Source organism: Zingiber officinale, chromosome 1A (genome assembly GCF_018446385.1).
Source record: "Zingiber officinale cultivar Zhangliang chromosome 1A, Zo_v1.1, whole genome shotgun sequence".
NCBI lineage: Eukaryota > Viridiplantae > Streptophyta > Magnoliopsida > Zingiberales > Zingiberaceae > Zingiber > Zingiber officinale.
Window position 1 is genome coordinate 161,108,844 of NC_055987.1, and position 25,295 is coordinate 161,134,138.

The following is a 25,295-nucleotide window of genomic DNA, read 5'->3' on the forward strand; positions in this document are numbered from 1 at the left end:
TCTCATTCTTTTCCAAAAAACCTCACTCTTTTAATGATTTTATTTATTTTTAAACAAACTTAAAATAAAAAAATCATTTTAATTAAAATAAAATTAAAAAAATCAGGGAGTCACTCCTTGCCGAAAAACAAGGAGCTCCTTCCCACTATGGGAAGAAGCTCCCTCACCCAATCCACGTCTGCAATGGGAGCTCTGTGGATGCTCTAAACTTGGGAAACATATAAGAAAATGGAAAGAAGGGAAAGAGAAGAAAAAAGGGGAGAAATGAAAGGTGGTTCCAATATATTTTTAGAAGATAACATTAGAAGATAAGTGGAGCAGATAAACAATTCATGGAAGATCTGCAATTTTATCCTCGCATCGTTTCTTCTCGCTTGCCCATTTTGGGCAGATCGATTTTGGCGGGAAGCCTGAGATCCTTCTTCTATTATTATTATTATTATTTTTGCTTGGCATATCCTCCCAAGTAAAGTAAATGTCATGATACAAGCTCTAAAGAAAATTGCAATCCAAACAAAGTGTCTTAAATGTTATGATATAGTACACTCCTAACTTATCTACCAAATTGAAAAGTTCAAAGAATCTAAGTATCACCAACTTCCATTTGCATATTTTTTGGACGTGCTTCAACAAAAAAAAAAGGCTTATTTCTTAATTTTGATTTGCAAAGCAATCTATGCTTGCAAGTTTACATTTCATCAGTTAACCAACAAGGAAACTAGTTATACTCGTGTAATTGCAATAGATTCAGCATAAAGCAAAACGATAAAATAAAATAAGAGCTATTTAGAAAACATTAAGGGCATATCCATCGATTACCATAATGCAAAACAGTAAACAGAGTGTAGATCTCTTGAGATGATGGAAAACCATAGACAAAAGTCTCAGAAACAGATCAAATTATCATGTTCAGTAGACACTAGCATTTTATACCACCCAACTTTGACGATCTAAGGAATCAAGCCACCCAAACCCTAGAAAGTGGATCCATTCCACCCGAAGTTCGAACCCTGCAACATATAACGGGAAAAACCATCAATATCATCCAGTAAAGTAATAAGGTGATATGTACATCAATCAAGAAAGCCCCTAATCTGGCTAGCGATGGGAAGGAAGAAATCATCCACCTTGGTGTCATAAAACTTGAGGAAGAAGCGGGATTTGGGGACGGACAGCTTGGTCTCGAGGATTTCCGCGATGGCAGCGCTCAGTTTCTTGTTGGTGTCGGGATTGAGGCCGCCGATGGAAACCAGCTCGCCGTACGCCGCAGGCTGCTCGTTGCCACCGAAGGAGATCGGCACCGACCCCTTAAGCACCACCATCACATACTGCCGATAGGAAAACAAGAAAAACCAATAAAACAAAAAAAAGTGAGCATTTCGTCCAAATCTCAGTAAAAAGATAATAGCGCGAAGTGATGAGGGGAAGAAGAGCGGACGGCTTCTGGCTTTCCGATGAGCCTGGCGACAGTCTTGGAGGCCACGGAGAGGATGGCCGAGGTGTCGACGCCGTCGAGGGAGGCGTTGGTAGAGAGATTGAGGCACGGCATTCTTCTCTTCCTCTGCGCTTCCAAGGGTCAACAGTAGCTCGAGGAGAGCAATCTCGGATCAAATCGGATGGTGGCTGAACGGATGAGGGCACGTGACTATAACAGCCGTGGATCCATAATGGGCTCGACCTGGCATGGTTTGCGGCCCAAATAGGTTACGGCTCATTGCTACCAAATTCTATGAGCTTAAACTAACAGACTTGAAGTTTTCAGTTTGAGTTGGGATAAAAATATTTGCAAGATATGTCCCCTTTCTTATTTATATTTGGAAATCCGAGGGGAGGAAAATAAAATAATTTCATGTAAATAATGGAACTTAAAAAAAGTGAATTATATCATATTATTTATTGTCCCTTTCATCTTATTTATCTGAATGCAATCGGCAAAGGATAAATAAAGCTATCTTTCTTAGGCAGATGGTAACCTTTCATTTCTTTTCAATTTGACTTAATTTATGACAAAAAATTGGCAATAACACAAGACAATGATTTACTTAATTTATGATGAAAATAACAAAAGGTGAAATCCATCATTCTAACAATCTCACACGGTCAACACCAATTGTGAGGAGATAAATCAAAAAATTATAATACAGAAGATTTTTTTTCTTAACTTTATTGAAATTCGAACTCTTGCCCGGATGAAAACACAACAGAAGAATTGAATGAAGTCAAATACCCATCATTGATCCACTGCTCCAAATTGAACTGAGCCAACGTGAACATACAAAAACGTCATGCATTTACGATATTATCGTATTATTAATGGAAACAAAGGAAATCTATCTGTGGATTTGATCATCGTCGGCACCCTCATCAAACACCCCTGAAGACCCCACGCGGAAATCGAGTTGTTTCTGATGCTTTGAACGCCGGCGTTCATCAAAATCTTTCCATCCTTCAACCTGGTGAATATTTGAGCTTCGACAAAAGTGACAAAAAGAGAACCATATAATTAATATCAAATTCAGTGAATCAGTAGTAGCGTTTTCATTGTTCAATACAATTAAAATCAAATTGATCTGAAATCTAGATATGGGAATGTCCATGAGAAAAGTTTAACAAAAGTAAAGATAATAATGAACCAGAAATGAACAAATAATCAGTTTACCCTTTTATTGTCCTCTACCTGAACACAAAATGAACACATAAGGAGAATGGTTTATACTTTGACAAAGACTGAATTGAAGGAAATAAAGGTTACAAGTACCTGGCGAAGAGAATCATTGGTAATTTGGGTGCCATGTAGGTCCAGCGTCGACAATTGAGTACACATTTTAAATAATGCTGAAGGGAGGGATTTAAGTCCGTTGTTTCTGAGAATCAGGACCTGCAACATGAGATGAGCATTTTCAGCATATTATATACACAACAGTTATCGTGATCTATGAGAACACAAGAGAAGAGTCTCCAAATGGAAGCTTCTACAACCTAAATCATTGAAAGCGTAATTCTACTTTTAGTTAGAGTCCAAAATCCAAAATCCAAAATCGAAGCAAGCACGGGAATCTGACTGCAAAGAGCTGTTACATATTTTGCATATGTTATGGAAGCTTAGTAATATTTGTTTAAGTACCTTTTATTTATCATGAATAGGATAAACACTAACTTGATCATGCACTAAATTTTATCCACTTACACAATGGACCCACTAAGTTATGCTACCTGAATAAGCTGAGCATTTGGCATATTTGTAAAAATTACACAATCGCTTAGCAGAAGTTTGAAGGATCCTGAGATTCCTTAGTGGGATAATCTCAGCAAATGCATAAGCTATGAAATGTTTTGTAGAATAAGTTAAAAACATACCAACAACACGAAACGAAATGCTACACACCTGTTGAATGACTCAAGGATAGGAGTTAAAGAATGGGCCATGGCAAGTGGCAACACTAATTATTACTAGGAGAGAGGAAACCAAGTGTAAATTTGACAGAATTTCTTCTTCTTATCTGTTTGTTTTCTGGGATATAACAAAGCAATAAATCTGTATTCCCTATTTTGCATAACCCTAATTTCATTCAGCCTTTGTCTCACTATTTTAATTTACACTTGACACTGACAATTTCACATATTTACAAGAAGTCTTACTGATGACAAAGGAGCAAGGTTGACTCTAAATCTTCTAGAAATATATTGACAGTTAATGTGTGTCAGTCAGGTCAGTATCACAACAGACAACGTAAGAGAGTGAGATTTCAAATCTTTAACAGCTTCAATCATAAGGTTAAAAGAGTTTTATATTATTTAAGTTAAAGGTGCCATAATTTCAACTTCCATTTATAGTGTACAGCAACTACAACCACAACCTAGTGGAGAATACTAGCTACAGCAATTCCTTTTCTACAAGAATATATATTAATAAAAAAGATATAGAAAGAAGTTATTAGAAGCACGTTACTTTAATAAGGTATTAAAACAACTAAGCTAAAAATAAAATGTTTTATGCAAAGAGGCTATAATCTTTCAATATATGAAGCCCTGGAATGAGACTAATATTCTTATGATCTTTCTCAGTAAAAAATCAAGATAATAACCTTTAAATCAAGCAAATTCCCAACAGTTTCTGGAAGATCAACTAGCAGATTACATGATAAATCGATCTGCATTAAAAATAAACAAATCAATCATGTAATACATGTTGAGCATGACCATAGTATGTGCTATCTTTGCTAACACAAACTGTCTCAAGTCCTAGATATTCAATTTAGTAACTGACAAGAGCACAATTACCTCAGCAAGAGATTTGCAATTTCCTATAATCGAAGGTATTGAACTCAACCTGCCATCATGCAATCAGATGATTAAAAAGTTCTGAGGTAATTCATCTTCCATTAGTAATATAATATAAAAAATTGTTTTTGACGACTACATATACGATAGACTTCCATGTAGCACATGCAATCAAACTCGAGTTTTCAATCACATAATACTCTAGGGAGAGTGCATAGTTTAGGTATCATGACATTCAAGATAGTATTCAAATCTGAAACATTTTAGCGGGCCATATACATGGTAAAAGACCAAGGGAGGTGCCAAGATGGAGATTTGACAACCAGTGGAAAGCCCTGATATGATGCATGGACACTTGGCAAGCAGTAATTGGCTCTTAAAGATCAACAAGAAAATCCTGAAATATGATGCATGAAGAGTCCATTTCATATTCTTGCATAGAAAAGGATGGGTCTAAGTTTCATCATGCAGAATCTAATAGCTTAACTGAACAAACATGGATTACAGCTAATGGACAAAAAAAACATTTACAAAAGCAACCAGTAACAAACAAACAATACATGCCAAAATATTGATTACGGCTATATGGTATCTCTTCCTATATGGATTTAGAAGTCAATGTTGCTGGTATCTCTTCCTATATGGATTTAGAAGTCAATGTTGCTGTACTAATATAGCTACCATTTCGAAATCATCACTTCAAAAAGAAAAAGATTTTGTATCCTATAACTCTCTAAAAGAGGAATAGCAAAGGATGTAACTGAAGAATCATATGCAGAAAAGTTTGTTTTAAGATCAGTTAATCTTCAAGGACTATTTTTTTTTTTATAATTAAAGCATTGACATAAATACACTTGACAGACAATACATATAATCTGCTCATCTTTTCAGTGTTTTGAAAAGGGCGAAGTCAGGAAAGATCATGTCTTACAAAGCAAGGAAGAGAATATGTACTTTTTCTAACTAAATAGCTTCACTCAATTCTGCATTTTTGCCAAATAATTCAATCATGAACTGCCTTTTGAGGTATGTGAATAATAGTATTCTCCAAAAGAAAATGTAAGTTTATTTAGATTAATACACAGAGATGGTGATGCAAATTCACCAAGTTGGTTGGACGATTGCTATAGTAATATCAATTACAACTTTTTAAGTAGGTGACATTTGCATCTATATCTGTGTTTTCAAGAAACATGTGATGGGAGTTGGTTATCAAGATATTCCATTCAATAGGTCAGTTAAGGATATATAGAACTTGAGATGCTCTTGAATTTCTTTAAAAATGCTCTTTGAATTTCTTTAAAAATGCTCTTTTCAGCATGACTGAGTGTTATTTTCACAAACTAATTGTCAACAGCAATTCCATCAGCTAATTAGTTTTTTGTTCAGCAAAAAAACTTAAATTTGAATTTGTTACAATGTGTACCGAAATTAGCTCTCTCATCAATATGCATAAGATTGTTTATTTTGAAAGTGGTGTCACCAATCGGTTAAAACTTGACAAGTAATAGTTAAATCATATGATGATTCATTAAGTTGAAATTTCATAGGTACGGTTAAAAAAATTAAGTTTAAAGAGTACCTATTATTGGCAACTTTCAGTATTTCAAGTTTATTCAATGATCCCAATTCATCTGGTAAGCTTGTGATCTTGTTGTTTGAAAGATGGAGTTGGCAAAGCGAAGTTAAGGTGCCCACCGTAGATGGCAACATAGTTAAACTGCCAAAATATTTAACAATAATATCAGTTGTGTTAATTAACAGAAAAGTAAGCCAACTAGGTTAGAATCATGAATCTTAAATGTTATGTACAGGACAACTTATTGTTGAAAATAACCTACAAATAAAATTGTTCGTAGTCAACACAGTATATATTATACATAGTGAAAATAAATAAAAGATCCATTCAAGATTGATTAAGCAAGTGAAAATGAAGCAACAATGACAAAGGAAAGAAACATCTGCAACCGCTCAGGAATTCATAAACCACATCATCATTGAGACAAAGCCAATCAAATTAGAAAAAAAAAAACATTACCCAAACATTTTATGCACTCCAAATGCCTATCAAGCATTCTAAAAACAGAATGATGTCAATAATTTGCCATAATAAATGGATGTACCACATGTGAGAATTTACCGTTGAACAGTTTAAACATGTCCGACCTAATCTTTTCACTGACTCAATTAGTCTTCAGGGGAAATGCGAGGAAACATAGGAGAAAATTAAAGACAATTCAGTTGTTGCTAATCCAACTGCTCAGCCAAGAACTCCAAGCAACATTTTGAAGGTTATACACTAGCTCATATAACTAAAAAGAATTTGAGATTTGGATATTACAAACGAGATATAACCTTGCATAGAAAGTTCAATGGAGGAATAAGATCCATGTACCAATCTCAAGTAGTTGAGAATAACAATGCTCTTATTGTTGTTGTTGTTGTCAAAAGATAGTGAACAGATATTTGCGCCAAGAATTTACTAAAAGCGAGTAAAGAAAAGGCCTGCAGTCAATTGTGATTTTCCTTTTAAGGCAGAGCACTTTCCAAAGAAAGTCAATGTAAAAGTGTCACCAGGAAGAGAGCTTATGCATATCTAAGTAACTGGTAGGACAAATAGTGTACAACCAAAATGTTACACACTTCCTGTCTGTAAACTGCAAATAAACTAAAATTGAAAGATATACATCAGAAAAAATATGCGTTGTACTTGTGTCTAATATCTCAGGCAATTTATCTAGTGCAAGACAAACTTATCTGAGAATCCAGTAACTTCATTTAATTTTCATAAATATTGTGGAGGCTTTCCCATCTGCTAATTTTATGCTTTAATTTTCAACGCACTTATTCCCCATTCAATAAAAGTATCATGAGGCCCTAATGCATAATTCTGAATGCTAATGATATCATTCATGTTCCAAAAGCATTTGCTTTAATTCATCCGATTTTTCTTAGGTCAGGTTCTCCAAAATAATAAGCTGCAACTCAGTGTTCGTCTTCCAAGAACTCAAAGAATAAGGATAGCATCTCACCACTCTCATTCACGGAAAGAAGCATGCAAAAGGCAAAGAAGACCCTTCACTTGTTCAGGGGACTTCCAAGTTGTAGCTTGCTTCACCATCATCTACAGGGTTAAACAAAATGTTAACATGGAAATGGAACTCCTAAATTTTAGGTTCATGTTGTCCACTTCACAACAGCAAATATTGCAGCAATTGGGTATTTCCATCCAAAATATTCCTTCAAGATTACCCACTCCGTAATTTGTTCCATACGAATTCAGCCTCAAATTGAAAACAGATGGTGCTAGCAAAGGTAACCCATCAAAATACTAAGTTACTAGCACTGAAACATAAGTTGGTTCACTAGTTTGATAACATGTACTATGTCTGATTATCAGATAGTGTCTCAATCTAATCATACATCGTATGAAATGAAGATATGATTGTCAACCTCTTTTTCTAGCTGTAACTATTTAAACTTTTAATATTGTTGCCTATTAAACTTAAGGGCGAAAGTTGAAAGAGCACCACTTTTTTATCGAATCGTCAAAGGAGCACTCCACTTTGATTTTTTATCAAAAGGGCAGCCCACCCCCTATAAAATGACACCAACACCCTTTGACACACTGCATGCTTCTAACACTCGCACTTCCTAGTCCTCTTAAATACCATTTTCCAGCTTTTATTTCACTGTCATTTTGCAACTACCTATGGGATGATGAACTCTAATTAGCTTGCTGATTCATTTGGATCAAAAGTTAGAATACTCATCAACTTAATGAGGACCCAAATTATATAATACCCTTTACTCTGGCTTCATTAGTAAAGGAACAAACTCCTTCGCAACAACTTCTTGTGGTGTGAATCTTGCAATAACCATGTCCAATGTTTCCTCATCTATGTTTCTACGGAGAATTTTGGTCTAGAAATGCTGAACACAAAAAATTGCAAAAGAAATAATCATTGTCAATAGAAAAATAGAGTAAAGAACCTAATAAACATTATCTCAGTACAAAGTATATTAATTAAATATTTATCCAAACTTCATTAATCTGGCAAGAGGACATATTAGATTCATATGAAAAAGCAACAGATTATTAAGCAGTCATCTAACAAAATGCTGCATAAATCCAATTACAACATTATCCTTAGAATAACAATGATACATCAAAGAATCCATCTGCTACATACCAGTTTTGGTTAATTGATAAAACAGTCAAAGACTTCAGGGATGATAGACCCTCCCAACTTATGCTGTCATCAGTTATATTATTTGCATTCAGCAACAACTTCTAAAGACATTGAAAAAAATTCCAAAATCAAAACTTGTTGTATCTGGAAGATACTATTTACTATTAGTGACCTTTGGAATTCTAAAACATGGTAGTACAGCTAGTGAGGATAAAATACTTCAATCAACAGCCAAAGAATTGGATAAAGAAGAATTACATTCAGTGACTGCAATAATCCAACTTTAGTTGGTACTTCACGAATAAGGTTGTTGCTGATGTCCAATACTCTTATAGAAGATTCACAAGACCATACTTCTTCAGGTACTGCCTATCAATACATAAGAATATCATTCACAAGTAGAAGGAAGAAAAGCAGGGTCTAAACTTCACAGTATATATGTTAATGAATTTCTCAAGTAGAATGTTCATTAACAATTGAATCCCATTAGACTAATTCAGATAAAATTTAATCAAAATAGTCAGGTCTTATTTTAATTTGAAGTAATTCATGGAAAGAAGCAGCGATTAACTGGATCAAAAGTATTTTCAAATTTCAACACAAAGAATGTTTAGAAAAATAAATTTAAAAAATGATGCAAAAAAATAAACACAAAGCTACATTAGAACCAGTTGTCAGATGAAAGCTCTCTAATACACCATGTGCAAGACCAGGTGAATCATTGTTATACATGCAAATATAAGTATTATATCAGAGTGATTTATAAAAATGGTGAAAATAAACATTTGAAAATGATAGATCGACAGTAAAGCAACAAAGACTAAACTAGACAAAGGACAAGCTAAAAGTTAAGAAGAAAAGGTTCTATTTTTGAAGCTTCAAACATTCTATAAAAAATTGAAAAATATGGGCATTTGTTCCACCAAACACAAATAAAAATGTCATGCCTCCAATAAGAAATGATAAGGAAAAAACTTATATTGACATCGTGTTCATTTTAAGAAAGCAGACACTCATTTGCTGATTCACTCCCGTTGGTACCTCTAAATGGCACTCCGATAAGGCTACAACACCAGTCAACTTCCATTTTTCAGACCGACTTTTCTCAATAAATGTCTTTGTGTGACTAACTTGGGCTTTCTTAGCATCAAGAATCCTCCTTGAGTTAGCTGTTTGAGATGTAGAGTCTTTAGTTATGGGGCCATCCTGTTCACAAGAGATTCTCAATAATTATTATACTAGTTAAAAAAACACTTAAGAGTAAAGGATAGCATCATACAAAGTGGATAGCAAGCAAAGAAACAACCTGCAATTTTCTCCCAATTGTCTGAGAGATCAACTTTGCTACAACATTATCAGAACTTGGGTATATTTGCAATTGAACAATATCTTAAAATACTAAAAATTACAGCATCTTAAAAACATGTGTTACAGGCTTTCATGCACGGTCAATCAGCAGGCATGACAATAGACAACTATATCCTATTGTAAGGTAAAGCAAACCAACAGTAAACATAATCACAAAAAAAGAGTACCCCTTGATGAAGACCTTGAGACGCTATCAACATGAGCTTCGAACCGTTGGATACTGGAACTGACTTCAAGCTCATTTTATCTGTAAGAACTCTGCCTGCCATAAAAGTTCAGCAATCTCACATTTTGATATCCACAACAATATAAATAGTAATGCTGCAAAACTTGTAATTTATTTAAACTCTAACTAAAGAATAATCTCAATCGTATGTGCAGGTAATAAAAGCGCTCGGTTAGCTGACGTTTAGCCGCCCAAATCAGCTACTAAAAAAAACATTAAAGTCCAGAATCAGCCCAATACATCGTTGCAATCACCAGCTCGCCAATTTACAAATATTTACACGTTACTGACATCAAGTTAAATTAGCTAGCGAGAGAGAGAGAGAGAGAGAGAGAGAGAGAGAGAGAGAGAGAGAATCTCTGCAACCGCATTATAGATCCTTGGATAAACAAACAGCTTGAAATTAAACACAGTTCAAAGCAATATCGCCTACGGCGTTGGCCTCTAATTGGATGGAAAAGAGGGGAAGGAGGGACGCACCTTTGAAGATTAGGGTTTGACCACGTGGGAGGACGTTGGTGAGTGGCTGGAGAAGGGACTTCAGTTCATCAACGGTGGCATCCTCCTGCAGGGAGACGGGGAGCGTCCGCCCGGTGAACTTGACGTGGACGGTCATGGTCGAGGGACCGCCGTCGACCTCCTTCGACGCCTCCATGCTCGATTGCCCTATCTCTCTCCAGTTAGAGAATTTTAATAATTTTTCTACTTCATTTGCAATTCCATGATTTTATAGAACGACAATTTATCAAAGGATATAATGTATTTACTAAAAGGCGTATTGTAGGTTGGTATTTATTAAAAGACGCAAGTAAGTGATGTGTAATATTCAATATAATTCTTCTGCCAATCTCCTCTACTCAGCAGTCAAGTTTCGAGGCATCCGAACCACTTTTTGAATAACGTTGATTTTAAAAAAAATAACTTTAATCATTTGTCTACCTCCCTCCTTCGTAACATGCGAGTGCAGATCCAATTCTATGAAGAAATCTTCCCTCTTGTGAAATCCTAGTTTATTGACCTCGAGTGTTTCTCAAGTGGCATCAAGCATTTCGGTGCCAAAAATCAGGATTGATCGCGAGACGCCAATGAAGGGTTCTAGGGTTTACGTCAATCATCTCGTCTCATAATGGTCCAAAGAAGTCGATCTGGTGTATCATCATCCTCTCAACATCAATTAACTACAAAGGTATCATTTTACAAACTCTGTGATTTTGATAAGCTCAACTAGTATAATTAGAATGTTTTAATTTTTATAATATATAGGGTTCAGTTGACGTTGGACAGAAACTGCATTGGAACAGTGTCCTAGGTCACTTTAAAAGTTTTTTTGAAGCATCCACGAAGAAAGGAGCGCATCAAGGATTTGTTATTTTACATGACCAACACATAGCGCTGATCAAACAGTCACCCTTTAGTATTTTTTTGGGCATACAAGATATGCAGCACACCCGTGGGATTTTGGTCAATATATTTCAAAATTGGGATTCAAGTAGTCAAACCTTTAGATTCTCAGGTACAATATATAATTTCGTATTTTAATCACAAAGTAGTTGTATGGTAAAATTAAATCTTTGGTTACACGTAGGTATGATACGATATCACATCAGGGCGATGGTGGGCTTGATACGATGTCATATCAGGCCCAACGTGAGCATGATACGATGTCATATCAGGCCCAACATGGACCTGATACGATACAATAGCAGGTCTAATGTTTGCTTCATATGACAGCGTATCAGGCCCACGTTGGGCCTGATACTTTTGTATTTGTTGGTAGAAGTCTAATAATTATTAAATTTGGTCAGGTGTTCCGGTTGGCTTCACAAGAAAAGATTTTTCATTGTTGCTTGGTATTGCGGACCGAGGAGCTTCAATTCCGATGAATTCAACTAAAGCATCCGGTGACCTCTTTCTAACATACTTCTTAAATAAAAAAGAAACTACTAGATCAAGAATTGAGGAGTTGCTTAAATTTTATGCAATCATGTTGAAGGAGAAGATGATGTTTTATTATTTTACAAATTCTATATTTTGTATATATTTGTTTGTGTCTTATTTTCTTCTAGTACATATAAGGTCCCTTTATATCTTATAGATATAGTAGATGATATTGAGAATTTTGCTAGATTCAACTGGGTTGAAGCCATCCATGAATTTATGGCTCTACAATTACCTAAGATTGGGGACATATTTTCATCAACTGGGACAATACAATCTAACACCAACCTCCCTTACCTAAAGGGATTTGCTGGTCTTTTGGCAGTAAGTTTATAATTTATGTGAAATTTATTAATATTTTGCGGGCATTTATGAATAGTTAACCCTTGTGACGGTGAATCAGGCATGATTTTTAGAGCATGTTCCAATCCAAAAACCATACAAAACAAAAGGAGCAAGAATAAATAAGTGGAGGAATATTCCTTCACATATTAGTAAGGTGAGGGAATTGTTTGATCAAGTCTACTCTGAAGATGTAAATTTTGAATACCTTGACTATAGTTTGGTTAAAAATTCTTGATTTAACATGTGTTTTAATATTGTTACAGGTTTTGATTGATCTAATCACTACCCAATATGAAAATTCATTGGTTGAGAACCTTGTTGGCTTTGATGACAGTCCACATGTAATGGAGACATCACAAATTGAAGTCACTGAAGGAGGAAGCCAAATTAATGAGTGTTGTAATTGCATTATTCAAGCAAACAGAATTAAAGAGCTAGCAATGGAGAACATGCAATTGAAGGAGAGAGTGAATGAATTAATTAAAATAGTTGAAATTAAAGGCATGGAATCTCAATATAGCGAGCCTGTAGACGATCCTCAATTTGAACCTATAGGTGTTACAACAAGAAGTAGGAGAGGACGTGACATAAGTCGCTATGATTACAGGGATACTCCAATTGATAATCCATTGTGGCTCAAAACTTTACCTAAAAGGTAACGTAGAAATATACATATAAGTGAGCCTGCGGAGAAAGTTTCAAGTCCAGGAGATGGAAAAAAAGTTGCAAAAGAACTTGATATTGTGGAGAAGGGGAAAGAAAAAATTGTTGTGGATGAAATGGAAGAAGAAATAGATATTGTAGAATTGATGGAAAACAAATTTAATGAAGAGGTAGAGAAGGATGCAGATATGTTTGGAAAATATGACAAAATGAGGAAACAAGTCATTGCTGTAAGACTATATCTGCAAATTTCATTGTAATTTGTTTGATTTAATAGATTATCTAAATGCCTTTTATGTTTATGTGCATAATATGTGAAGAAGCAATTTAAGACTTCTAAGAAAAAAAAATAAGACGAAGAGATGACGTACTTCTTAAAAGCGTTGGAGAAACTAAAGTATGTGAAATACAGAGTTGATCAGTCAAGACAATTATATGTTTCTCTAATTACATAGTTGATCTATGGTTCTCATATTTAAATTTGTAAAAATAGTCATTGATTTGTTTACTTTGTAGGTTTACAAATGATTTAGTTTGGGAGGAACCACCCTTTTGTTTAGATGTGTATTCTCTGTTATCTGGTGTGAATGGAGAGATGTTGACAAGAGGGGACGTAATCGACACGTATTGTAAAATTCTATTTAGGGGGCATTCTCTTCTGGAAGAACACACAACAAGTCTATATATTGCTCAACATTATTCACAGTAAAGAATTTATTTGAGAATAGTACAAATTAGAATTCATTTTATTATTTGATTATGTATGTATGACTTTGCATATTTGTAGTCATTAATGAAATCGTCAAGTAAGTTTGCCTTCCAACACCTGATAAAGACAGATAAAGGAGATAAAGAGGTTAGGTATATTTTTATACCTTTGTACAGTGATAATGCACATTTCCACTTCCTGATGGTGGACACCAAATCAATGACGTTCAATCAGTACAATTCTCTAGTAAGTGGAAGTAAATACAAATATGAATTTGAAGCAACGGTGAGCATCCAATATTCATGTGTATGTTTGTATTCTAATATAAATGATAGTTGATGAAAAATGTAAATTTCCTCTTCAATCTTACAGGTATTAGATTTTAAACTCTATAGTTGTGAGCACGTTGCTGCTATTGATCTAACATTTGAAAGACATTATCCGTTCGATAAATGGGTCTCTCGCACAATAGAATGTCCACAACAACACGCCAGGTAAGTCGAGCATAGAGTGTGAATAGAACATATTGATAAAAAATATTGACCATTAAAATGGTGTTGTTATTTACAGCGTTGACTGTGGCTTCTTTGTGATGCAATACATTCAATGTCTCCTATACGATATGAAGATGAACTTCAAACAAGGATACATGAAAAAGATTAGAATTGATGTAATAGTATCAATTTTGAGGGATAAGTTTTTTAAAACATTGGATTAAATATTCATAGTCTTGGAAGGCAAAAACCTGTAGAGAATGTAAATGAACTTACGTAGTGTAGGTAGTTTTGTATCTTTGTATGTAGTCATTGTTGTGTAATACAGTGATATGTATTATATGAGAAGAGTATAAACTGTCATTGGAATATTAATAATATTGCATAGTGATTAGTCACAATATCCAAATTGCGATGCTGGTGCTTATCAATGAAATCCAAATTGTGATACTGGTGCTTATCAATGAAATCCAAATTGCGATGCTGGTACATATCAGTTAAAATAGAGATAATGTATATAAGTTATACTGCACACCATTTCTATCTTCTCAAAACTAAAAAAATGGTAACGATTGGGATTGTTTAGAAAATTAAATAGGCTCGGACCAACACTCAGTTTCAAGAGCACAAGGTAGGCTTTGAAATTTGAATTAGGCATGTAATAATGAAACACCAAAGTAACTAAGTTACGAGAAAAAAAAATTGGTTCTTATTCCTGAAACTACAAGAAACACATGTTGTGTTCCAAATGGCACAGACAAAGAACTTCTTATCTAGGGTTTATAACTATGTTTTGAAACCATATATACCTCCCCCCCTCTCAAACCTTCATAGGGAGGGTGAGATCAAGTAAATCCAAGTAGGGTAGGTCTATCAGTGGATTTTGGCCAAAACTCACTGATGGACCTAGACACCTGTGATTCGACCTATTTCAAGTCTTGTGTGATTAGGGTATTGCAAGGACTCCAACGGTGCTATCCAATACACAAAACTCTCTATGGGTTATAGCATGTGGAGAAAAAATCCAGCCTCCCTTTGGGCCTGATATGATACCATATCAGGCCCAACATGGGCCTAATATGGTACAATATCAGGCCCAACGTGTGTAACTTTGCATTTCAATTGAATATCTCTCTTTTATCGTGGATTTCAAAGTCTGTTATTTTTTTCAAACTATAAATTACCTAAAACATAGTCAGGAAGTGTTGAAAAAAAAAATTCAGCCACCGTTGGGCCTGATATGAGAGCATATCAGGCCAAACTGGCACGGAGCCATAACTTAGTTTCCAAAGTGTATAAATTCGTTGTCACATCATATATACTATCTCTCCACCCAGACCTTCACAGGGAACTTGATTTTAGGTAAATCCAAGTAGGGGATGGTCATTAGTGGGTTTGGTCAAAACCCACTGATGTACCTACATACCTCTGATTTGACCCATTTCAGTTCGAGTGGGATTCTGGAATTTCAAGGACTCCAAAGGTGCTAGAAAATCATGATTTAAAGCTATATATGTGTGGTAGGAAGTATTGAAAAAAAAAATTTAGTCACCATTGGGCCTGATATGAGAGCATATCAGGCCCAACTGGCACGGAGTCATAACTTAGTTTCCAAGGTGTATAAATTCGTTGTCACACCATATATACCATCTCCCCACCCAGACATTCACAGGGAACTTGATTTAAGGTAAATCCAAGTAGGGGAGGGCCATAAGTGGGTTTTGGTCAAAACCCATTTATGGACCTACACACCTCTAATTTGACCCATTTCATTTCGAGTGGAATTCTGGAATTGCAAGGACTCCAATGGTGCTAGCAAATTATGATTTAAAGCTATATATGTGTGATAGTAAGTGTTGGGAAAAAAAATTTAGCCACCGTTGGGGGCCTGATATGACAGCATATTAGGCCCACCGTTGATATGAGAGCATATCAGGGCACTAGGAAAGATAATGTCTACACCATTAACCTACCAACATCCTCAATAAAGTGTTTTCTAACACAACAAGAGGAAACTGAGTTGTGGCACAGAAGATTGGGTCACACTCACACAAGACTCATTTCGAAAATCAGTCAAAATGGTTTAGTTAAAGGTTTGCCCAAATTAAAAATTATTGAAAACTCAACCTGTAATATTTGTCAACAAGGTAAACAAACCAAGTCAAGCCATAAGCTAACCAACCTAGATAGAACTACCTCAATACTTGCACTACAACAAAAACATTAAAAGACAAAGGCTAAAAATCGTTGTCATAGGCCTTTTAAACCGTTGTAATTGGCAGTGTTGTTAAAAGTGGCGGGCTACGACAACGGTTTTAAACCGTTGTCTTTGAATGAAAAGACAACAGTTTTGTAACGGTTTTAAACCGTTGTCTTTGAATGAAAAGACAACGGTTTAAAACCGTTGTTAATTAGAGCATTTTTCTGCAAGTTACAATTATTTTTGGGGCTACGACAACGGTTTTTAACCGTTGTCTTTGAGGGTGATAGACAACAATAATGGTTTTAAACCGTTGTCTTTTAAATTGTTATCTTTTAATACCAATATATCATATTTCAATTTAAATATATAATAAAGAATCATAATCAAGAAAGAATATTCCCACATCAATATCATTCAAAATGTTAGTTATACAAGAATTACAATCACAAAAGAAGAAACATATCTTATGTTCAAATAAAATTTATCCCAATACAAATAAATAAATAAACTCTATTTACAACTAATGAACAATAGCCAAAAGACTAGAAACTTTTAATGGTGGTTCATGCCATGTAGGATTGCACTTAATTATTATCAACCCAAGTCTCATCACAATCTTCAACTTGTAAGATTTCATTGGACTCCTCTTTCTTACTTGCTTATTTTTTCATACCAACCTTTTCCAATATGAAGTTGGTGCCGAAGACTTGATAAGGTGCTTGGATGAGAATGTGAAGGGAGACGAGGAGGCAAGCCAAGCCAACCTTGAGGGAAAAGGTCACCCTGTCTGTGTCCTCTCTGGCAAACTCCCACACTTCCATTATCAATTTCCTCATTGGTATCGTGGCTTTGCCATTATGATCCTTGGTAGATTTCTTCATGCTTTCTGATTGTGGTGTTGCGTTTGGCGGCAAGCAAATGTCGATCTGAATACTGCTACCTTTCTTTCTATTCATTGTAGTTCTACATGTAAGAAAACAACATCGATAGCACAGGTATAGATGAAAATTTAAAAAATAAAAGTCTATCTATATATCTTACCTGAAGAATAGGGTGATTGTTGATGTATATGAAGCTAGCTCTTTGTTGGTGCTGAAATGAGTGAATGGAGAGATCGACATCAGAGAGCATTTAAAGAGAATTGGTAGATGAGATCATGGTAGTGCATCATTATTCTATTGATTGATAACAGTTCAAGGGAAAATCTAACATGTAAATATAGTTATATAAAGAAGCTATTGTAAAACTTACTTGAGTCAAATTGCTAACTTGGATTATTGAACCTTTGAATGACTGCAATAATATTCCTCTTTGGCACTATAGTTTCTTCAATAAGGCTACTTGTTATATATCTATTTAAATACACACTTTAAAATTTAAACAATGTTAAATAAGGTCCAATGCATTATAAACCAAAAATTATAACAAGTATGAGGTTAAAAAAACATTGAACAACAGACATAAATCTTAAATGAGTTTCATATGCTAAATAAACTCCATCAATAAGCTACTACTTGATTAAAGGATAAAGTTTCTAGTCTTAGTGAAAGTGCAGGCTCAACTTGCAACTTTAATCAACTTATTCAAGCAATAGCGGATACAACTTAATCAAGGGCTTCATGTAATTCCCACTAGTGGGTGATTCTTAATCAACAATTATTATCTCAAAGGAGGGATAAGGGATTCTCGAATAAATCTGTTGTATCATTGCAGAAACTAAGCTCTGATAGGTCTTGTTTCACCATCAAGTTTCTGGAAACAAAATAAAATCATTAGTGTGTTTAAGAAAACAAAGATTTCTAATCTACTTATCTGTCAAGCACCCAAAAGGTATGAGCTTCATCAAGACTAATAATCTGTGAATAAAGTCAATAGGAGATGAAGGACTAAGATTAAGGGCACTTTCAAAGAGAAACAATTATAATGTCAAGCAGAGGGAAAAATATAGAATTAAGTATTCAAATTATACAGTAGCCCAGCACAAGTGACACAATTAACTTCTTCCGAGACAATTAAGATATTAACAGACTTATTTTGCACTCATTTCTATCTCAAGAATGTTCCATTAAGAGGGAAAAAGCTAAATTAGATGCAAACTAACCTTTCCATTCAACATTGCAAGTATTTCTTCAATCCGCTCGATCTCTACGACCAGAAAAATGAGAAGGCAATTAATTAGAAATAATCATAAGAAATATGATACATAAAGGAGTATAAAGGAATCTGACAATGTTTACTCGCATTGGAAGAATAAATTATATCATTAAATTATAGCACCAGAAAAACATGCTAATTACATCAATTTTCAATCTCTAAAGTCAGCACAAGGATGTGCTTACCAACCTGGAACCACAGGTATCAATTCAAAATTAAATTATGAAAAATAAAATAAATGGGGAAAAATTGATATATGCCAAATATGATCCAATTGATTTAAATTATGTTCTCGGTATCAATTAACTGGATGAGTAAATTGATTATAATCTATTGATATATCATAAGTAGTGATATTTTTTGATATGTGATGTTTTAATGATTGATATTAAATTCCTATTATCCAAATAAGTAAAACATAAGTTTTTAAACTAAAGTGGAGTAGGAAAAAAACATATTGCAAAAGCTCTAGGAAAGTGTCTACTTTAGAACTTGTATATGAATAGAGAGGCATGCGATCACAAATGAAAGGACAGCAGTCAGTTCTATCTCATTTACTTGTGTATTGCCTGGCCATAATTGAATTATCATGAAAACCTCCAGATCATTCAAAAAGCACACAAGATAAACAAGTCTTACCAACCACATCATTACAGAAAATGTAGCTTTTGTCATAAAATGGTGCATGCAGAGTCAATTTACATCATGAAGGGAGATAAACAACATTAATTAGCATCCTTTAAATCCACTACTAAAAGGAGATGTTTGATGTTTTTCCCATGAGTGGGACAAGTGGAACAGGAGAACAACAAGGAAAGCACATAGCATATGGTAAGGAACAAAGAACCTGAACATCACTTCCTACCACCACCTCTTAACAAGACACTCAGCAAGTAGAACTACCACATCATGGGGATTGATCCACCAGCAGCCACAATCTGCTGCTCCAGCTACCATACAAAATTTTAGTATAAGATTCATGGCATTACCAAGAATACCTCCAACCAAAGCTACATGATCATTACCTTAAATAAAGTTTCCAACTTGTTCTTCACCAGAAAATACTCCTGCTTAAGTTGCTGGAGACATGTGAGGCATCTACACAAACAAATTTTTTGACAGCAAGTCACTAGATGATTCAAATTGAGTGACCATGAAGACAAACTAACCCTTCGTGGCCCATTTCCTCACAGTAATTGCGGAAGGCCATGCAGACATTTTTAACCCTTTGGGCACCAATGCTGCAAGACGAAGGAAAAAAAGGGATTTTGAATCAGTTGCAAGTATCATCTTGTTACTAGCTAGTTTCCATGAGCAAAAGCCAAATCTTGAGGATCTAAAGCATATCTGCTTTAAAAATGAACAAGGAGGAAGAAAACAAAGAACGAAAACCTGACACTGCTGCCTTTGAACTGGTGAACATGGGCATCCACTTTCTTAAAGTCCACAACCTGCTGATCTCTTGAAAAAGTGTGCAAAATCTAGAAGGGTAAATCCAAAGACCAAGTCATATGTAATGAATGGAACATGAGTAGGGTTTCAAAGCATATCACTCACAAGGTCCTGGTCTTCTTCATACCTCATGGAAGAGCGAAGATGTGAAGTCAAGATATCTCCTTTGCAGGTTAGTCCACCTGTTATTTAGCCATCCTGGGGGGGCATCCGCTTACGTCCTGGCCTCCGTCGTGCATGCTTCCATGATCCAGACCCTCGCTGTCACCCTGCGATCGCTCTTCCCGGCTACTGCTGCTCCTGCGCGGCTCCGGTGAGAGAGAGATTGTGAGAAAAGAGAGACGGAAATGCTTAGGGATCGAGAAGGTAAAGGGGCGAATGCGGCGGCAAAAAACTTTCGGGGAGAGGGAAAGAAAAAAAGCGGCGGCAACAATTGGCGAAGGGGAAAAAACGGTGAAGGAAAAAACACCGGTATTCAATATCACTTAATAGACAACGGTTTTCAAAAACCGTTATCATAATTCCAAAAAAGCGCACAAAGACAATAGTTTTCAAAAAATGTTGTCGTAGCCTTTAAAAATCGTTGTTGTAGCTCCAAAAAAACATAAATAGACAACGATTTTTATAAACCGTTGTCGTAGGTAAAAAAAAACTGCTAAAAGACAACGATTTTTGTTAAAACCATTGTTAAAAGGCAAAACAACAACGATTTGGCATAAAACCATTGTCGTTTCAGTGTTGTTAAATGAGGATTTTGTTGTAGTGTTGAGCTCCTCCACCTAGACTTGTTTGATTCACATGGAACCAAATCACTAAGTAAAAATTAATATTGCTTAGTAATAATCGATGATTGTTGGAGCAATCCCAATGGTCCGTGCGACCATGTGTTTTGGTGTTTGGGCAAAGGGTTTAAGTTAGGTTCACCCTTGTATTTGATATGTGTATTTGAGTTGTGCAGGTTTGCAGGATACACATGTGACTCAGGTTGATGGCTTCGGGTCTGGTGAAGGATGGAGCATCTGAGGGACCATGGACAAGGCAGCGAGGACAAGGGCCGAGGGAAGCGACTTCGAGACATACGCGAAGGATGACATTGGGGACGAGCCACGGGCTTGAATGCATCCGAAGGACGAGAGCCAAAGGAAGTAGGCTTGAAGGTAAAAAGTCAAAGCTGCAAAGGAAGCATCAAGTGTGTCATAAGGGTGAGGGTACGAGTGCACGAGAGATTGTACTCGGAGTAAAATCCTAGTTTTTAGGGTTTTACTGTAGCAGTACTGTAGCGCTCGACTGCATGTTTTAGCAGTCGACTGGTGCAATCGACTGGGGCAGCCGACTGGCAGCGAACAGAATGTCTCTGTTCGTATGGAATCGAGTCGTTGGGATGTAACGGTCGAATTTCCACCGAGGGCAGTCGACTGCATGTTTTGGCAGTCGACTGGTAGGCGGAGTTTTCCAACCCGTGGCCTATAAAACCAAAGCTTGGGAGCTTGGTTTGAGTTGACGAAATAGAGGTGGTTAATCTCTATTAGTAGTCTACCAGTGCCCTAGCATCAAAGGAGCTCTTGTGAGGGTTGTGGTGAGGTTTCTCCACCCACAAGGAGGTTTGAGCTAGCCGGAAGTTTTCCGGGGAGTAATCCACCGAAGGATCGGGATCGTCCACCTTACGGACAGCCGTGGAGTAGGAGCTCTAATCTCCGAACCACGTTAAACAACGTGTTAGCTTGGTTTGCATTTCTTATTCTTGTCTTAAGCTTTCTTTGTATTCATATTTGTAGTTAGTATTAGATTTCCGCTGCGTATACTAACAATAGTGTAGAAGGCGATTATTTGGGGGTGTCATCTATCCAACCCCCCTTCAAGCCGGCCGACCGATCCCCAACAAGTGGTATCAGAGCAAGGCCGCTCTCCGTCGGACTAACCGCCGAGGAAGCAAAGATGACCGGCTTGTTAGATCCGCCAAAGTTCGAAGGAGGAAGCTTATGGGATATCACCTTTTGGATGGTGAAGATGAAGAACTTCTTCGAGACGGATTGGGACACAATGATGGTGGTGGAAGAGCCATTTGAAGTCCCTAAAGACAAGAAAGGGAAGAAGCTCCGAACACGACATTGGACGGAGGAGCAAACCTCACGATCGGAGGCAAACTCAAAGGTAATAGCAATTTTAATTGATTTATTGCCTCCTAATGAGATAAGTGGTGTAGGTAAATATGAGAACACCCATGAATTGTGGAGTAAAGTGAAGAAATTTCCATGGGAGGAATTTTTGCCTATACAAGAAGAAGAAGAAAAATCCGAAGAAAGTGATGAAGTGGTCCAAGAGGAGAAGAAGGACCAATCGGATGTGGAGCCCAAGGAGTTGGGTTTAGTAGCTCAAGAAGAGGAGGTGGAGCAAACGGAAGTTGAGTCACGCTCAATATCCGAGGAGGAGAAGGAAGATGAGGTATCATCTACATCCTCAAGAATTGAAGAAGATTCCAAGACAAGTGAAGAAGATGAAGTCTTGGAAGTAAACATAGCAAGCACCTCCATCGAAGTGAAGTCAAAGAACAACATAATTTGCTTCGGATGTAATGAGAAGGGACACTACAAGAGTAGGTGTCCAATGAGTAAGAAGAAGGTATCTCCTAAACTCAATTCAATTCCTTTAGAATCTAATTTGAGTTGTAGGAAGAAGAAGGAGAAGAAGCACATTAGATGTTTCACGTGTAGAGAACTTGGACACTACCACACAAGATGCTCAAGGAAGGGAGAGTTCAAGAAGTTGGAGCATCTAAAGAAGTGGGAGAAGAAGAAGAGGAGCTCAAGTCAAGGGGGAGCTTCAAGGGTAAGGGAGGTATACCCTAATTTGAAATGCAATTCAAATTTTCATGTTCCCATGCATGCTAGGAGAAATGATTGTGATTATCATTGTATGCCCATGCAAAATTTTGGATTTAAATATCATGATAGGAATAGGGTTAATGTAGATCAAAACCCTAGGAAATCTATGCATGAAAAATCTAGAAACAATAGACCTAGGGAGACCCAAGGCATTAATCCCAAGAAGGGGAGACACATGCCTAGGAAGGGTAGGTCTAGGAATGTCCAATTTGGACAAATTAACTCTAGGGTTAGAAACCTAGAGAAGGAGAATCAAGCTTTAAGGGGAAAGCTTGATAAGTTGGAACAATTCCTTAAGAGATTCAATGTTGGATCTAAGGAATTAAGGATGATGTTGGGTAGCCAAAGACCCAACAATGATAGATCGGGATTGGGATACCAATCTAGTTCCTCTAAGGCTAATGAGAGATCATGTGCTAGGGTGGCAAATGATCATGGCAAGAGAGAGTCCTCCAAAGCTAAGGGAAAGTCTTATGCTAGGGTTGCATATGACTATAGCAAGGAGAAGTCAATAAATGGCAAGGGAAAACCATTTAATGGTAAGGAGAAATTAACCAAGGACAAAGTGTCCAAGGTTAAGAAAGTTAGATTTGTAGACCAAGTTTCACCAGGGGTGGACCGATGTGACCTAGCCATTGTGGATGAGTCACCTAGGGAGGTGACTAAGGTTAAGGGCTCTAGGGGGAGCTCAAAGAGTCAATTTGGGACCCATGGCCAATGGATCTCAAGGGGGGTTTACTTGGGAGTCTAGACAAGCCATGGAATGTGCTAAGTGGTTTGGAGACGGACTTGAGTCTCAAACCTAGGGTTTTGGCACAATTAGTTTATGTTTCATGCAAGAAATATGACAATTGGGGTCATATAGCATGAAAATTGGTTTTGGATGTATAAATGTCATATAAACCAATGCTAGGGATGCATTGTGGGTTAATATGGGCAAATACATCAAGAGGAAGCCAAAACTAGGACTTTAGGTCAAGGTTCAATTGAACTTTTTAGCTAGTTTTGAGTTTTGTGTCAATCTTGGGATTGGTGATAGATACATTTTTGAATGTATTTTTCCCAAGTAGACATGGGTAAAACAGACCTCTCCACAAAATTTGGGGATTTTTGGAGGTCTGTGGAATTATTGGTGCATTTCTGAAATTGAGTCAGAAATGCTGAAAAAGGCTGAAAAACTGTGCCAGTCGACTGCTAATTTTAGCAGTCGACTGGCTGGAAACAGAAGCATTCTGTTCGCTCAACCAGTAGCGACCAGTCGACTGGTACTTCTTGCAGTCGACTGATACCAGTCTGAAATTGTTTTCAGCACTGGATTTTGACCAAGTCAACTCATACAAGTGTATGAAATCCATGGGGGATAAACACACAAGTTTAGGGTCAATTGGAATGACAAGTTTTCAACAATTGGGATATTGTTGGAGGACTTTTTGGATGTTAGGCAAAGGGGGAGAAGTAATGTTTAGTTGGGAAAACCTGAAAGTGCCTTTGCGTAGGGGGAGCCTTGGGATAGGTTCTTAAAAAACCCGTTGTAAAAATCCTAGCTCATGGGGAGCGTAGGTGTAGGGAGAGCCTTGGGATAGGTTCAAATGCATGATGCATTGTTTCGGCGTTGTAAGTCCAAGTGTGTAGCCTTGGCATCGTAAGACCATTCGGCGTTGTAAGTCCAAGTGTGTAGCCTTGGCAACGTAAGTCCATTCGGCGTTGTAAATCCAAGTGTGTAGCCTTGGCATCGTAAGACCATTCGACGTTGTAAGTCCAAGTGTGTAACCTTGGCAACGTAAGTCCATTCGGCGTTGTAAGTCCAAGTGTGTAGCCTTGGCATCATAAGACCATTCGGCTGAGTAAGTCCAAGTGTGTAGCCTTGACATCGTAAGTCCATTGTATGTATTAACATGTTTATTTGCTATTTGTTTTCCCTAACTTAAACATATTGCCAAACACCAAAAAGGGGGAGATTGTTGGAGCAATCCCAATGGTCCGTGCGACCATGTGTTTTGGTGTTTGGGCAAAGGGTTTAAGTTAGGTTCACCCTTGTATTTGATATGTGTATTTGAGTTGTGCAGGTTTGCAGGATACACATGTGACTCAGGTTGATGGCTTCGGGTCTGGTGAAGGATGGAGCATCTGAGGGACCATGGACAAGGCAGCGAGGACAAGGGCCGAGGGAAGCAACTTCGAGGCATACGCGAAGGATGACATTGGGGACGAGCCGCGGGCTTGAATGCATCCGAGGGACGAGAGCCAAAGGAAGTATGCTTGAAGGTAAAAGGTCAAAGCTGCAAAGGAAGCATCAAGTGTGTCATAAGGGTGAGGGTACGAGTGCACGAGAGATTGTACTCGGAGTAAAATCCTAGTTTTTAGGGTTTTACTGTAGCAGTACTGTA

At 36.7% G+C, this 25,295-nt stretch overlaps 2 protein-coding genes across 4 annotated transcripts; both read right to left on the reverse strand.

Moving 5' to 3' along the window:
- Positions 1–785: 785 nt before the first annotated feature.
- LOC122011876 (macrophage migration inhibitory factor homolog) lies at positions 786–1,631 on the reverse strand. Its single transcript, XM_042568300.1, has 3 exons — positions 1,439–1,631; positions 1,128–1,328; positions 786–1,010 (listed from the first exon to the last, which is right to left on the reverse strand). The coding sequence occupies exons 1-3, from the start codon at positions 1,547–1,549 to the stop codon at positions 975–977; spliced, it is 348 nt and encodes a 115-aa protein (XP_042424234.1). The 5' UTR covers positions 1,550–1,631; the 3' UTR covers positions 786–974.
- A 578-nt stretch (positions 1,632–2,209) lies between these two features.
- Positions 2,210–10,773, reverse strand: LOC122038212 (plant intracellular Ras-group-related LRR protein 8-like). Of its 3 annotated transcripts, XM_042597854.1 has the most exons (11): positions 10,549–10,773; positions 10,010–10,104; positions 9,516–9,680; positions 8,733–8,843; positions 8,475–8,575; positions 5,864–6,001; positions 4,282–4,330; positions 4,086–4,151; positions 2,759–2,878; positions 2,660–2,677; positions 2,210–2,453 (listed from the first exon to the last, which is right to left on the reverse strand). In XM_042597854.1, the coding sequence occupies exons 1-11, from the start codon at positions 10,721–10,723 to the stop codon at positions 2,331–2,333; spliced, it is 1,161 nt and encodes a 386-aa protein (XP_042453788.1). In that variant the 5' UTR covers positions 10,724–10,773; the 3' UTR covers positions 2,210–2,330. The 3 variants fall into 3 exon arrangements, with proteins under 3 accessions (XP_042453788.1, XP_042453789.1, XP_042453790.1); XM_042597855.1 differs by lacking the exon at positions 2,660–2,677; XM_042597856.1 differs by lacking the exon at positions 2,660–2,677 and having other exon boundaries at positions 2,210–2,469; positions 10,549–10,772.
- Positions 10,774–25,295: the final 14,522 nt, after the last annotated feature.